General features: G+C 44.5%; 1 protein-coding gene across 9 annotated transcripts in view; it reads left to right on the forward strand.

Moving 5' to 3' along the window:
• The window catches only part of CHD2 (chromodomain helicase DNA binding protein 2), a 106383-nt gene that overhangs the window by 49677 nt on the left and 40818 nt on the right, over positions 1 to 15888 (forward strand). For all 9 annotated transcript variants that reach the window (XM_075897008.2, XM_075897011.2, XM_075897012.2 and 6 more), the window contains 12 exons: positions 2757 to 2818; positions 3319 to 3438; positions 4931 to 5080; positions 5888 to 6021; positions 7866 to 8091; positions 9610 to 9710; positions 10384 to 10428; positions 10543 to 10718; positions 12124 to 12248; positions 13115 to 13331; positions 13921 to 14010; positions 15341 to 15531. In XM_075897008.2, the coding sequence (XP_075753123.2) occupies positions 2757 to 2818; positions 3319 to 3438; positions 4931 to 5080; positions 5888 to 6021; positions 7866 to 8091; positions 9610 to 9710; positions 10384 to 10428; positions 10543 to 10718; positions 12124 to 12248; positions 13115 to 13331; positions 13921 to 14010; positions 15341 to 15531 (1637 nt within the window). The remainder of the gene's footprint in view (positions 1 to 2756; positions 2819 to 3318; positions 3439 to 4930; positions 5081 to 5887; positions 6022 to 7865; positions 8092 to 9609; positions 9711 to 10383; positions 10429 to 10542; positions 10719 to 12123; positions 12249 to 13114; positions 13332 to 13920; positions 14011 to 15340; positions 15532 to 15888) is intronic.

A 15888-nucleotide genomic window follows, 5' to 3' on the forward strand; every position in this document is an offset into this window, starting at 1 on the left:
GAAATATAAATTCACTCCAAACCATAATGCACAAGGCTCTGTGTTGTCACAGATAAAACTGTCACCAGATTTTGTGTGTATGTTGTCACAGATAAAACTGTCACCAGTGTGTGTGTGTGTGTGTGTGTGTGTGTGTGTGTGTGTGTGTGTGTGTGTGTGTGTGTGTGTGTAGATTCAAACAGTTGGAGATAGTGCAAATAAGAAAAGAGACCAATGAGAGGGATGATGGAAAAAGATTGAAGTAAAAGAATAGAACTTAGATCTATTTACTGTGGTGTCTGCACAGTGACGAGTTGATGGCAGACGCTCTTCCGTCGACTCCACCTATGCTTCTCATACTGGTGAAATAGCGGAGTTGACAGGAGAGTGCTTGGCAGTTGATTCATCATGTCTATGCTAGACTCAATAAATCAACCCCCACTGGATTGATCATTGCCTTCCTCAAGCCAAATAATGGACTCCAAATCAGTGTTTCTAAGTACAATATAGAAAAAAATCTTTGCTAGGTGTTCTGTCCTGAGAGGCTTTAAAAAATTACTGCACTGGAAGGCTTAATCATTGGGCACTTGTGATGCTGATATGGCATGATATGGTTGAGTGGGTGGTACAAATCGGAGTGCCACCATATAAAACTATAAACACTATCTTTGGGTGTGTCAGCATTTTGAGCTGGGATGTAATTCCCAGCTGGAGGATACATACATGCACTAGCTCAGAAAATTAGCACGCTTAAAGGTAGTGTTGCAGTAATGGTGGGTGTGGCTAGCCCTATCTCTCAGATGGTAGGCTTGTTCTTGGGAAGTCTAACCCTTCTTCTTGCCTGTGCTACTGTGGCTTCAGTGTATTTATAGCATGCTAGCTTGATGGAAGCTAGTTGTGGGTCTGTCTCCTGGAGCAGGGAATTTCAGTCCCAGCTTGAAGTGCAGACGTGCCCTTTCCGAATGACAAAACCAAAGTGATGGTGGGGTATGTTATATGTGTATGTATTGCAGCAAAAAGCAGTTTCCAGAGGAAGAATAAACATGGGCAAGATGCATCAAACAAATAATCTCTGCAACTCTTTCTAATTCTAATACGTTCTGAGAAGTTTCTCATTGTTTTATATACGAGTGTCAAGTACACTAAAACAGGTGGTTCGTTCATGTGAGGGTGTCCCATACCTGATAACCTGCTTATGTGACTGGACCTTGTTAAATTAAAATAGGGTTTGTGTGAGACTTCGGTTGTGATTTTTTACATTGCATCTGATGAGTTAATGATACCTTGGTAAATAAAAATATTATAGCAGTAGTCCTAGAATACATCTTGAGCTAATCAGAAGAGGCAACTTGATTTCAGGGTACTGGAGCATGTGGATTAAAAGGCACGAACACACCTTTTTCTTAATCATCCAATCACTGTCTTGTTGAGGGGAGAGAACAATAAGGCACAGACATGATTCTAGCAAAGAGAACAACCTATTTAAAGAAGATTTCTGCCCTTTATCATCTCTACAAGATTCTGTGGTTCTGTTTGAGAACTGGAGAAACAACAACTTCATGGTTTTAACTGAATTGTACTTTTTATATTCCTAAAATGTGCCCATCAGACACGTAGCTCTTTCATTCGTAATTTTAAATAACAAAAAACTCCAGTTGCAATGATCAATGGCCTACCCAGTGAATGGAACTTAACACAATTGTACCAACCCCAAGTGTACTAAAATGGTGAATCAGGCCTCAAAAGCCCATGAGATTGACTTAAAGTTGCACAAGGGTTTTTTTAAAAGGTTCTTTCTCTTTGCTGTCTGGTTTTCTGCAGCTTTAGGACATGACTGGTCACATTACTCCCAAGTTTTTCTCTACAAGCACCAGGGCTAGAAACATTTTTTTAAATTGAAAATAGGAGAATTTTAACATAGATTGAGATGCCCATGTAATTGCCTGGCTTGAAGAACTAGGCCTTCAAGAAAAACATCAGATATCATGAGGTGCATGACAAAACCACGAGAGCTGATACTATAAACACTTTCTCTACCACCATGTCTTCAGTCAAATGCCTGAGAAAACAGATGAACTTTACATTATGCCTTGAAAGAGAGCAAGATCTGACTTTGATTGACCAAAGAACACAGGGTATCTCCCCCACACCCTAACCCAGTCTCACATGCTAGGAATGACATTCAACCTTAAATTCTGGGAACTCTTACCAGAAACATCAAAGCCTATCATCTTTCTTCCATGGTGCACACTATTGCCAGGACCCAAGCAATGCATGACTTCATAGATCAAACTTGAATTTGAAGTGCACCCTGAAGTAAGTTTAAAAGCCAGTGTGTGCTTTGGAGAGCGGATGTAATGCGATCGTTGCAGCTGCCACCATTAAGTGAACAGGTATTGGTTGTCACTAGAAATTGATCATAAGTCGCAGGTGGATTGTAGCCGGTTAATTTCCCAAGGCGCCAGAGTTGCAAGATGCATATTTATAGTAGGGTTTTTCACCCATTTCTGAGTTGCATTTATAATCCCTCATCCAAAGAAAGCCATTGCACTGACTTTATGACCACTGTCGACAGAATCCAAAGTTAATGGTATTGGATGGCTGGCCACGGTTATTAAATGGTGCAGTTGCACAACAATATCATGTTTTAATTCTAACATTACAGCTGGTAATAGTCTTTGGGCTGCTTTGATGCTTAGGCCGTGTTTCAGTTGTTGCTTCCTAAAAGAAAGAATGTGGAGTGAGGTCTACAACATAATCTTTTCTTTTAATTAAAGGCAAGTAGTGAATCTGAAAATGAGAGCCCAAAACGAAGAGGCCAGAAGCAAATGAGAAAACCGTAAGTCTCTATGGAGAGGGTTTTGAACTGTTTTGGTTTTATTCTCAGTTTTAGCAGGCAGTTGGCATTTTGCTGTGTTTGAGCAACACTGTAAAGATAAAAATACAGAAAAATAGTGTGATCTGTTTTCATTAATGACTCTTCAGATTATTAAAACTGAAACAACTTGCTGAAAGGACTAGGGAATTGGAACATGAAGGGAGTCCCTGCCATTTATAGAACGGTTTACTCTTTTGCACTTAGCTTCGTTGTGGAACTGGTCATCTTTGCTTTTTGCTTCTAGTTGGTTTCAGCTCTTTTGACTCTTTCGTGCACTCGCTTAATGAATCTCAGGTGCTTTCTCTCATTCCCAGTGCTGAGTAAGTGATTTATACAACAGTGCTAGGGTTGAATTTTCTGTCCCTTGTAACTCATGCATTAAACGGGGTGATTGACGCTCTGTTTAGTCAGCCAGTGATGAAGTTCCACTATCCTGCCTGACTTCTGTTTTTTGTCCCTAGAGGTAAATGGAAAAGGCAGACTTCTGGGGAAGAAGAGGATGGTGGAGAGGAACAAGGCACCAGTGCTGACAGTGAACCAGAACAGAAGAAAGTTAAAGCCAGGAGACCAGTCTTGAGAAGGTGAGGAGGGATTGAATCTACTTACCTCTTATATTGTACTAGAAGATTTACCTGGCATTGCTCGGGTTCTTAACTCAATTTTTGTTTTTCTTTACTTAAATCATTGCTCTGGGCTGGGGCTGGGGATGAGGGGTTCAGTATTCAGGGTGCCCCAGGGAGAGAGGACTAGCCCAGCCCTCTCTCACCACAGCAGCTTGGTACAGGTGAGAAGCCGCTGTCCCTGGCCACTGCAGCTCCAGTAGGCACAACCGGGGGAGGGGGTGCATGTCTGGTGGCTGGTCCAGGTTTGTCTGCCCCCCGTGCTTCCCGGGCAGAATAAGGAATACAGCAAACTGCATTTTCCCTTTGCTCCCTGATGAAAGGGATCAGCCAGCAATGTTCCCATAGGAATCAGGGGCGGGGGAGAAGCTTCAGCCTTTCCTAAAGGGCAGCTGGGGATGGGATGTTTTGGGCTGGGGCAGTCCTAGATGGAGGTAGGGGGGTACCCCCAGCAAGCTCCTTTTGCCTGCCTGGTAACTCTGTCTCTTTTCTGTATGGTTTTATGAGAATCAATCCCATTCCAGTCACATCCCGTTTTCCTGGCACAACCAAACCCTTATCTTGCTTTGTTACAATAGGAGGAAACTATGTATTGCATGTGGTGGTCCTAGCTCTTACCATTTAGGAGGAGTTCTTGAACGCACATGTGTTCGTTCTCTCGTTCTCTCTCTCTCTCTCTCTCTCTCTCTCTCTCTCTCTCTCTCTCTCTCTCTCTCATATAAAGATTTCCAGTGCTCTTAAAGGTACCTACATGCTAATACAGATCCTTTCCCACATTAATATTATCCTTGCTTATTCTGTGGCCTGATTCACGTACACCAATTTCACACTGGTGTAACTATGGATCTTCGTGGAGTTGTTCCTGGCTTACACTGGTGTATGTGAGAGGAGATTTAGGTTCCAGGCATATGGGCTACGTCTACACTGGCATGATTTTCCGGAAATGCTTAAAACAGAACAGTTTTCCGTTATAAGTATTTCTGGAAAAAGAGTGTCTACATTGGCAGGATGCTTTTCCGGAAAAGCCCTTTTTCCGGAAAAGCATCCGTGGCCAATGTAGACGCACTTTTCCAGAAAAAAGCTCCGATCGTCATTTTCGCAATCGGGGCTTTTTTTCCGGAAAAGACTACTTTGCTGTCTATACTGGTCCTTTTCCAGAACAGTTTTCCGGAAAAAGGACTTTTGCCCAAGCGGGAGCAGCATAGTTTTTCCGGAAAAGCAGCTGATTTCTTACAGTAGATCATCAGTGTTTTTCCGGAAATTCAAGGGGCCAGTGTAGACAGCTCGCAGCTTATTCCGGAAAAGCGGCTGATTTTCCGGAATAAGTGGCCCAGTGTAGACATAGCCATGATGTTTTGGATATACGCTTCCTTGTGGACTGGGAAGTATTGCTGAAATGTGCTCCTTGTATACAGCCCACAGTATTATATCTTTTTATTAATACTCATTTTAGAGCAGTGGTCAAAGCCAGTGTTAAAAAGCCCCACAAGCCCCAGCGTGGTAAGAGGAGAAAGAAACAAGACTCATCTGAAGATGAAGATGATGATGAAGATGATGAGACTCCTAAAAGGCAAACCCGGCGCAGAGCAGCCAAAAATGTCAGGTACTGCAGGATTTTAAAGTTACATAGTAATCAGTGCTGCAGCTTAGAAGTCAGGATGTCTGGTTAATATCCGACTTGCTGCGTGATCTGTAGCCAGGCAAGGAGAACCATATGGGCAAATCCATGTGCTGCTTGGAGCCTCAATGCCTTTTGTGTGGAGTTTTTTTTACAGGGTCAGGTTTTTGGTCATTTAACCTTTCTGTAGCTCATTGAATTCCTATGTAAAGCATACAGTACTTGCTTACTTCAAAGGGTGTTGGGAAGTTTAGTTGATACTTCCACAGTGCTTTGAGATCATATTAAAGATGCTATAGCAGTGTAAAGTATTAGAAATGGATGCAAAATTGCCAGGAGCAGATACTTGTTAGTAGCTAAAAGCTTGTAAAAGCTGAGATGGGTTCCCAGCATCTGGTGGGCACCTATGGAAGCCGTCAACGTGCTACCATTCTCAGATTTCAGGGACTAAACTAGCTTCTCACAAGTGAAGATAGAAAGAAATTTTCCTTATAGGAAGTTTATTCCATAACTGCTTACTGCTGGGTTTTTTTTGCCTCCCAAAGCAGCTGCTGCTGTCAGAGGCAGGAAGCTGAACTAGATGAACTGTGTAACTGTCCCTGTTAAGAAGCAGAGAGTAAGCTTTTAAGGAATCCGAATGGCAGATCTGAGAAACTCGAGCAATGTATTACACAGGCAAACCTAACATAGTTGCTAGAGGGTCTTGCCTGTGCCATGCCATGCTGCGTATGTATGGCTTTAGACTTAAGGAAAGACAAGCTTTTTACCCTCTTGATATGTGGTCTTTTGCAGTTACAAAGAAGATGATGATTTTGAGACTGATTCTGATGACCTGATCGAGATGACCGGGGAAGGGGTTGATGAACAGCAGGACAACAGCGAGACCATTGAGAAAGTCCTGGATGGCAGGGTTGGAAAGAAAGGAGGTGTGTAGCTTTGAGAGCCAGACTAGGATTTTGGGTCTAGCCCCATCAACACTCTGCATAATGCAGCTCAAGTGTTTGGGTTTTCCCCAGTGGAGAAGGATTTTTACATTTTCTCTTCCATAGTATTGACCCTCCCCCCCCCAAAAAATAATTCTAATAGATTGGTGAGGCGTGATCCCTCTACAAAAACTGGGTTGACTCTTCCCAAACAATGTGTTTATTTGGGTGTCTGATAATACTGTTTTCTAGTGTAGTTTTTATCTATTTGCATGATATTGAAGTTAGGATTACTGGGCTCTAATTGCCAAGATTGCTTCAGAGCTTTTTTTATTTGTGAATAAATTGGTGTTACTTTAGCTATCCTGCATCATCTGGTACAGAGGCTGATGTTAAGCCATTGGTTAAATAACACAGTTCTGCAATTTCACATTTCAGTTCCTCCAGAACTCTTGGGTGAATACCATCTGGTCCGGGTGACTTATTACTGCTTAATGTAACATTTGATTAAAAAACCACCTCAACTTTGTCAGCTAAAAGAGTGGGACTCTCCCTCCCATCCTCTTCAAGCTTTGCCTTCCTTGAGTGCTTCTGTTTGGCAGCCTTCTCATCTCTCTATATATTAAAAAAAATAACTTTCCTGTAGGACGACAGAGTGACATCATCATGTCACTCTGTGTCCTGCCTGCCTCCTCCCTCTCTGTCCCCACCTCCTCTCCCAGCTCGAGCCCGACCTTGCTGCTTCCCCTCACCACTTGGGATTGCTCTTTTAAACCAGCCCCCTGCTCCCTTTCCTCCACCCCCACCCCACAGGGCTTTCAACGCCAAGTAACATGGCACAGTAGCTGGCAGACCCCACACTACAGCCGTGACAACCCAGGGGTGGGAGGGAGGTTGCGGTGCTTGGGACAGTAGCCTGGGGACAGGCGTTAGGAGCGAGGCTTGCAGCCAGGCTTATGTACCAGCAGTGGGCTCTGGGGCATTCCCCCGCCACTGGTCATTTGGGGAGCCGGAGTGCGGTGCCCGTCTGGCCGCCCCTGTGGAGACTCACCCGCTCCCCAGCAGCTGCTGAAGCCGCCGTACAGACCTGTCCGCTCCTTGCCTTCTGCTCCCAGCGGACGGGTAGCCCTAGGCTCTGTGGGCAGGGCTGGGGCAGTGAGCAGTGCAGGAGAGACCTCATGGGGGAGAGGTTGGGACGGCGGCCTCTTGCGCTGCTGCTTTCCCCACCTCAGCAGGCTGCAGGACCCCAGGGCACTGCATGCACAAAGCACTACCTTCACCTCGCCGTGCCCCATGCAGGGTGAGCAGGTACCACTGGCCTCCAGGGTTAGTCAGGCCTGATGCATGCTCAGCCGTGATGGGGAGGGTTAGAGTTGGGGGGAACAAAAGGAGGATGGGAGGGAGAAGGGACCCTGGCTCCCAGAGCTGGAGGGAGAATGGGGGTCTAAGCTGGTGTGGCAGGGAAAGGGGAAGGGATCTGGGCTGGGGCAGGGAAGGGAGAAAGGACCCGGGCTGGCGTGGCCTCAGCCCAGCCCTCCCCCGGTGGCTGGGGAGAGAGTGGTGGTTGCCTAACCCCCGTGAGAAGAGGGTTGGTGAGCGCAACGAGCAGGGAGCACAGTCCCCTGGTGTGCTTTAAAAACCATTCTAAGAGGTATTTTGTGCAGAAAGATGCTTTTGTGTGGTTGTAGTAAGATCAGAGACTCTGTAGGATGTTCTTTGTGCTGCCATAAAAGATGCGCTAGCTAGAAAAACAACTTCCTGATTCAATACTGTTCAGTTTGTTTCAGTGCCTGGCTAACAAAAGCAGCAATTGCAATCTAGTTTACTTTGCAACTTTTTTTCCCCAGCCACTGGTGCGTCTACCACTGTGTATGAGACTGAAGCCAACGGCAATCCCAGCGCTGACTTCGACCCTGAAAAGGATGAGGGAGAGGTTCAATACTTGATCAAGTGGAAGAGCTGGTCTTATATTCACAGCACATGGGAGAGCGAAGAGTCTCTTCAGCAGCAAAAGGTGAAAGGCCTGAAAAAACTAGAGAACTTCAAGAAAAAAGAGGATGAAATCAAACAATGGTACGTTTTGCCTAAGATAAAAGTGGGTGTGGAGCCTTGCTTGGGAAGTTCTTTAATAGCAGGGGCCATCTAAGCTTAGCCCAAGTGATGGCTGTTCATACAACTTGTCTGCAGCTCGTGGGCCATGCTGGATCATTGCTGTCATCTTCAGTAAAGGATACTGCCACTCGATATGCTGGGAAATTAAAAAGCCTTAGAATTTCTCATTTGCTCCTAAGGATGTTAAGGACCAGTCAATGTTAAGGACTAATCACTGGCCCTGGGCTGTGCACGGATTTCTGCATTCCTCCTTTGAAATGTACAAGAGCCCCGGCACGGGATCTTGTACATTTCAAAGGAGGAACGAGAAAATGTCAATGTCGGTGGAATTTCCATTGACTACTCGACTAGTCAGTTAACCGCAATTTAACATCCTTATTTGCTCCTCCCTTGCCTGGCCTGCGTTTCCTTCTGCAAAGCATATCCAGCTACGAGTAGGGCTTGAGAACTGTTTTCTTCAACACCTGCCTGGGCAAGACAGATCTCTCTTCTGTTCAACATCAGCTTCACTGTTATTGTGGTTGTGGCCATGATTTAAGTCAGATTGGAGGCAGTACTCAAGAAATCCCCCAAATCTGAAAAACTGGCCAAGTGCCAGAGAGCTAGTCACACATGGATGCTGTATGCAGAGGCTGCAGGTCCCAGAAGGTGGGAGTGCATGTACATGTGTAACTGTATTCCGATCAAGATGAGCAGTACAGTCTGGGACAACAGGCAACACCTTTGTTTTGATTAGGAGCAGTCACAGGCCATGTTGGTCAATCTTGGCTCAGACGTTGCTTCTTGGCTGCCCCTATTGAGTAATAATTAAGGGTATGTCTAGACTACATCCCTCTGTCGCCAGAGGGATGTAAATTAGACATACCGAAATTGCTAATGAAGTGGGAATTTAAATATCCCGCACTTCATTAGAATAAAAATGGCTGCCGCAGCACTTTGCCGACAAAAAGCGGCAGTCTAGACAGGGATTGGTTGACAAGGAAAGCCTTTTCCGACTGATCCCTTATGCCTCGTGCAACGGGGTTTACAGGATCTCTTGGAAAAGGCTTTCCTTGTCGACCGATCTCTGTCTAGACTGCCGCTTTTTGCTGACAAAGTGCTGTGGCAGCGAAAAGCGGCAGCCATTTTTATTCTAATGAAGCGCAGGATTTTTAAATCCCCGCTTCATTAGCAATTTCGGTATGTCTAATTTACACCCCTCTGGTGACAGAGGGATATGGTCTAGACATACCCTAAGGGCTTGACTCCACCAAGTTTTTATACTAGTTTAACTCAGCAGATTTAAACCCTGAGCATAACCTGTTCCTTTACAAGTGTGAAGAGTAGTTTATGATAAGCAATTGTCAGCTTGGATTGAGTTACCCTATCTCGTGAAATTATATAGGCAGGCAGGATTTTAATAGCTGGTTTACAAAGTGAGCAGGAGTAGAATTATTCTCAGTGTGCTCCGCCTCTTACCCTCATTTCTTTTCTCTCCAGGCTAGGCAAGGTATCTCCTGAAGATGTGGAATACTTCAATTGCCAACAGGAGCTTGCTTCTGAGTTGAACAAACAGTATCAGATAGTGGAAAGAGTGATTGGTGAGTGGGACGCTTTTCTAATAAGGGAATAGTAAGACCCAGAAATTCAAGTTTTACTTAGATCACAAAAACGAGTGTGTGGTGTTTTCATGCATTCCTGGGGAAGAAACAAATGCAACACCATCTGTAATATGTAGAAATCTACCAGTTAAAGTATAGGAGTTCTGGATTGTAGTAATACATCTACAAACAACTTGAGCAAGTTACTTGATCTCTCTTTGCCACAGTTCTTCCCTTGTAAAGTGGTATTGGCCACATTTCCCAGGGACGCCATGCTTTTTAATGTAAAGTTCTGTGAAATCTTTGGATGCAAAATGCTGTAGGAGAGCAAAGTAGAATGTTGTGAGGATCACTCTGGATGACATTGTGCAAGAGTGAAGCTTGCATGTCAGCTCAGGCTTTAGGTTTTCTCTGAGCAGTGACTAAATGTAGTAGAGTAGCTTTCAGAGCACCTCAATAACATCATGCTGATTTCAACAGGAGTTGTGGGTATTCCGTGCCTTTGGCAATGAGGCCTCAAGAGTTGAGTGGTGTTTTCTGTCAATCTTCCCATGCACTGCAGAGAAGTTTTTTAAAACCCTCCTAACTGGTGGGAACTGTAGAATATATTTTATGCTCCCCATACTGATAATTAAGACACTAAAACCCTTGTTTATTTGCTTCTGTAAAACAGCTGTGAAGACCAACAAGTCTTCAATGGGACATTCTGACTTCCCAGGTAAAGTGTCCTTTAGCTCCATTTCTGGCTCCTCTAAACAATGCTATTAATTTGACCTGTCTTGTGGAGGTATTGGTCTCTGCCATAATTGCATTTCTGTCTGATGTGTTGCAGCTCACAGTCGGAAATTGTCCTCTAATGAGCCCGAATATCTGTGCAAGTGGATGGGACTGCCGTATGCAGACTGCAGCTGGGAAGACGAAGCCCTGATTAGCAAGAAGTTTCAACATTGCATTGACAGCTTCAACAATCGCAACAACTCCAAAACCATTCCCACGCGGGACTGCAAGGTTTGTGCGCTTCCCTTCTTTCTTGTCATTGGGTCTGCTCTGAATTTTTTGAATGCCAAAGTTCTTACTGTATTTATATGATACACGGTGCAGGATTTTTTAACAAGGGTGGTGATCACTTTAGAACTCCCTCATCCACATCAGTTTATTTTCTAGGGTTGTCTGCATCCTTTCCAATTTTCCTCCCAGTTCTTAAGGCCCAGAAGTATTCATCATCTGTTCCTTGAAAAACAGTGGCTAGGAAATCCCTTTGGGAGCACTCTTTAATTCTTAGTCATCTGGAGGGGCTAACTGCTAAGCAATAAAAATCACTTTTTCCCTCCTGCTTAGCAGCTATACACGCTGTCCTTTCAGCACACTAATGCCATGCTTGCATAGAAAGCAGAGCCAAGAACTGGCATGAGCTAACGCAGGAATTCAAGGGAAATAACAGATAACAATAACAATAAATGTATCCTCTCTTCTGCAGTTCCTCTTGATCCAAGAGGAAATGAAGCATATAAATACTCTTCCTTAGTGGGAAAAACAGACTTCTGCTTAGTGCTGTTGTCTGCACATGTTTTTGAATGTTCACTGTTTTTGTACAATTATTTGGTCTAAAGCCATAGATAGATGAATCCCTTCGCATCTTATCCCATCTGTAAATTTGACACAATAATACTCATTTACCCCACAGGTGGAAAATGAGGCTTAATACTTGCAAAATGCTTTGTGAGCCACATATAATAGAGAGTTAGAAATGCAGGGTTTTTATTACTGAGAAAAAAAGGCAACACACCAGGAAGGAATAGGAATGGCGGCGGGGGGTTTTGCACCATATCAGTTACAATTAAGAGGGTGGGGTGATAGCAAGAGAAGGAAGCAAAGGAAAGAGGCAGAGAAGGTTGCTTTGACACTTCTGGTCAGCATGTTGCATGCCACGGCTTGTTTCATTTTGGGGGCTGTCCTACAGTTCTAATACTCTGTGTCTGGGTGGATATGCAAGAAATGTTAGCAAACTCTTGTCACTGATATTTGGATCTTGCTGCTGAATGTGTGGCTAAATTGCAGTTACAAGCACTGTGTGTGTGTGTGTGTGTGTGTGTGTGTGTGTGTGTGTACGTACGTGTACACAGTGCTTTTTTGTAAACAGAAAATGTGCCGGTACTAGGGCTGCCGAGCAAAAAAAAAAGGGGGGGGGCAGGGGAAACTTGTTGAGCAGAGCAAAAAAAGGCTCTGAGGTCATGACCAAAATGCAGTCGCGGTCCCTTTAATTGCTGTGTGTCCTGAGCAGGCTTCTGTCCAGCATGGCCGGCTTGGGGGGGTGGGTGTGGGTGTGTGTGTGTATCCGTTTGTCACAGCGGTTTTTATTCAGTGAGTTTAAAGGCCTATTCTTCAGTGAGTTTTAAGGATTCTGCCTTTTTAGGTATTGAAGCAGAGACCCAGGTTTGTGGCTTTGAAGAAACAACCTTCTTACATTGGTGGTGAGAACCTGGAACTCCGTGATTACCAGCTGGAGGGGCTTAACTGGCTTGCTCACTCATGGTGCAAGTATGTCATCCTCTTGTGATGGGTAACACTCTGGTTTTGTTCAGGGCGGTAGCATTAACTTGTGTTTAGAGCTATTGAGCCATCTTTATTCCTAATGTTTCCCTGTTACACCACAGGAGGATCTGGCCCTGTTTTGATGTTTTGTATTTTTACCTGTCCTGCTTTCTGCACTTTTAAAGCTCAGGATCTCAAATGTTGTTGCATGCGTCCAGCAAAAATATCCCAGCTTCCTGCTGAAAGGGGATGAAAAATTCTCTCTCTGGAAACGTGGGAGGGAGGGAACCCCATTGCTTTCTGTGATTCAGTGTGAACATATGCACTTGAAGCAGCATATTTATTCATTAAACTGCATTGCTGTTCCTTTGGCACTTCAGGATTGGCAAATGGGGACCATCATAAAATACGAGCTTAAGAGACAGTGAAAAGAAAAGCCCTGTGTGGGCTGGTGTATTGTGTGCACGGGCAGTTACATTTCTCTGGCTCAGTGCTGTGGAGATAGAATACGGTGTTTGGTCCAGTGGCCTGTTCCAATCTGGCAAACCCTGTTGTCCTGATAGTCAAAGGATAAATGTCTCTTTCGCTCAGCTTGCCTGAACCATCTCCTGTAGGAGAGCCCCACAGTTTGAAAAACACTCTTCTAAATCTGGCCACTGGCACTTTTCTTTTGGCTTTGCATTTCCTTGCCAATTTGGGGGCAAATACAGTCCAAACGTTGACCCTGTCACTCAGAAGCAATTTGCTGTAGTATTTCAGTGACCTTTCACAAGGCATATCTTTCATTCTCTATCATTACATGTTGGCACTTAGTAAATTGATACAGCATGGTATTTATTGCATCTCTTTTTTTTTTTTTCTCCACCTTATAGGAACAACAGCGTGATCTTGGCTGATGAAATGGGCTTGGGGAAGACTATCCAGACAATATCATTCCTCTCCTATCTCTTCTATCAACATCAGCTGTACGGCCCCTTTCTGATAGTGGTGCCCTTGTCTACTCTGACTTCGTGGCAGAGAGAGTTTGAAATCTGGGCACCAGAGATTAATGTGGTCGTTTACATCGGGGACATGATGAGCAGAAACACGGTGTGTAAACAGAAGGCAGGGTGGATGGCAGAGGGGAGAACATCTCTGTCCATAGATTGTACATAATGTATAGAGAAGCAAACTCTGGGTTGTGACATTACAGCTAGTATAACTGTGCGATTTAGCCAAGTTTAGTAGATTAGAGGCCTCAGCCTTCCCTGTCACTTAAATATGTGTACAGTGAGTATTTTGTTTAGTAATGAAGGCACAGACAGGTAGGACTTCACTGGGCAATAGAGGAAGCCTCAGGTCATTATTATGACTATTATGAAGTCATTATTACAACTAATAATGAGACAGTGAATATCAAGAGAATTCAGATGATGGGAAGATTAAATGGCTAAGACAGTCTAGTTTAAATGACTGGCTGTGCCACAGACTGCCTCTGTGAGATGGGGTAAATGACGTGATCCTGTGAAATGAGGATGATAATCTTTCCTCTCACTCATTCTTTGTCTCGCCCCTCTGTAAATTATGGACTCTTCAGGGGAGACTGTCTGGGGCCATGTTCTTGATAATAATAATGGAGAAATGCTCCTTTAACAGTGTAGGTTGAAGTTTGCATCTGAACTGTTATCTCCCCTCCCAGATCCGTGAATATGAGTGGATCCATTCTCAGACGAAAAGGCTGAAGTTCAATGCACTTATTACAACATATGAGATCCTCCTCAAAGACAAGGTGCGTAGTGGGCAAGGGGTATTTCACGTAAATGACCTTGGTTCTGCGTGAATGGGGATGCCTCCCTCCAAACCAGTATGTCTTGCACGGTGTGTAGACCATCTGATGATGATCCAAACCTGTTTCACCCACCCGCCGCTCACCCGCCACTCCTCTTGTGATTGAGAACACATAAATGCAACCCACCATTATTTGGTGGGCTTACAGAAGAAAAGAGTTTGCTATAAATATAGCACAGTAGTAGTGTTGTTCATGATTACACATATTTATAAGGCACCTCTCACTGTGGCAGCTAGGCTAGCTGCACGTCTTAATTTGGGCTATTAACATACCCAGTCAGATGAACAAAACTCTGCATTCCCTTGCAGCCCACAGCTGTTTGATGTGTGGAAGAGAGGTAGAGTGTTGGAATTATGACGAAAGGGTCAGGAACAATGTTCCTTCTAATTTCTTTCATCCTTGTGCAGATTTTTTCCTTCCATGTGCAGAATAAGTTTTTTATGTGCACTGAGGCATGTGTGAATGTGCACCACCAGTAGAAACAAAGTGTACCCGTGGATGCTCTGTTAATCAGCTGGGTGGCCTCTGAATCTCTCCTGAGCGGCTGCACGAGCACACAGCTTACAAGGAACACTGATCAAGAATAGTGCACCCTCCCAGGAGAGAGCTGGATTTTACAGTTTCAAAAAGAGAAAGTTGCCTGGAGTGTGCCAGGCAGCCCTTTCTGTGAGTCACTGAATCCTGTGTGAGAGCAGAAAATTGGAGGAACAGATACTGAATGGCTGACTATGAGGTCTTATTGCTTTAGCCCCATAGACAGATTAGCTACTGTAGTGTTAATGCTGCTCCTGCACTGTGCATGCTGGAGCTTGTGAGCACAGCAGGGACTCTGCAGTCATTTGGCGGGGAGAGGGGCAGAAGGGATTAAAGAAATGTGGGATAGGGGGAAGGGCTGTGCTTTTGGAATTTAAAAAGAAGAATGGTTGATTTAAAATCCATCTGTTTGCTGAAAATCCCTTAATACTTTGCGGGCATTTGGTAACATGTTAACTTGAAACATTTGTGCTCACCTGTGAGAGGAACAAGAATTGATGAGGTATATCCCGCAGGCATGTCACCAAAGGAAACACGTCTTGGTCAAGCTCACTGAAAACAAAAGGTGCTCAGGAACCACAGTGATGGGGGTGGTATAAGAATCTAAATAGAGCAGAATGGAATGTGGTTATTGCAACACTACACAGCTGCCTTTAGGCCCACAGAGAAATTGATGTAAAATACTTGCAGAGCCGGTCTGATCTGGTGTCTCCTTTGGTTTTGTTTTTTACTCCAGACTGTTCTGGGCAGCATTAATTGGGCCTTTTTGGGTGTGGACGAAGCCCATAGGTTGAAGAATGATGACTCTTTGCTGTATAAAACGCTGACTGATTTCAAGTCCAACCACAGACTACTGATCACTGGGACCCCACTTCAGAATTCTCTCAAAGAGCTCTGGTCACTGCTGCACTTTATCATGCCAGAGAAGTAAGCCTCCTTACTGTGTACTCTGTGTACCTCAAAAGATACCAGGGTGTGTGTCTTGTCAAGTGTGCCTCTCTTAACTAGACACGGTGTACGAAATGGCTCAGTTTGGGAAAGTACAGGAAGAAGTGAGTGAAACTGAGTTGGTTAGTCACTGAGGGATGTAGGAGGTCAGGATTTACTGTCGTGGTGTCCTGACAGGTCTCCTGCTCCGTCAACCAAAAGGCAGCATGCATGTATGCTCAATGAAGTGTGCCCTGTTGACTTGTGCAATTAGTCAACCCAGCAGACCCTGAGAGAGCGCACAAAGCAGATAAGGATCAAAGGTGCCTGGCCAGGTTGATTGTTAAGCAAAGTACA

The sequence above is a fragment of the Pelodiscus sinensis genome, chromosome 14 (genome assembly GCF_052426305.1).
Source record: "Pelodiscus sinensis isolate ZL-2025 chromosome 14, ASM5242630v1, whole genome shotgun sequence".
NCBI lineage: Eukaryota > Metazoa > Chordata > Testudines > Trionychidae > Pelodiscus > Pelodiscus sinensis.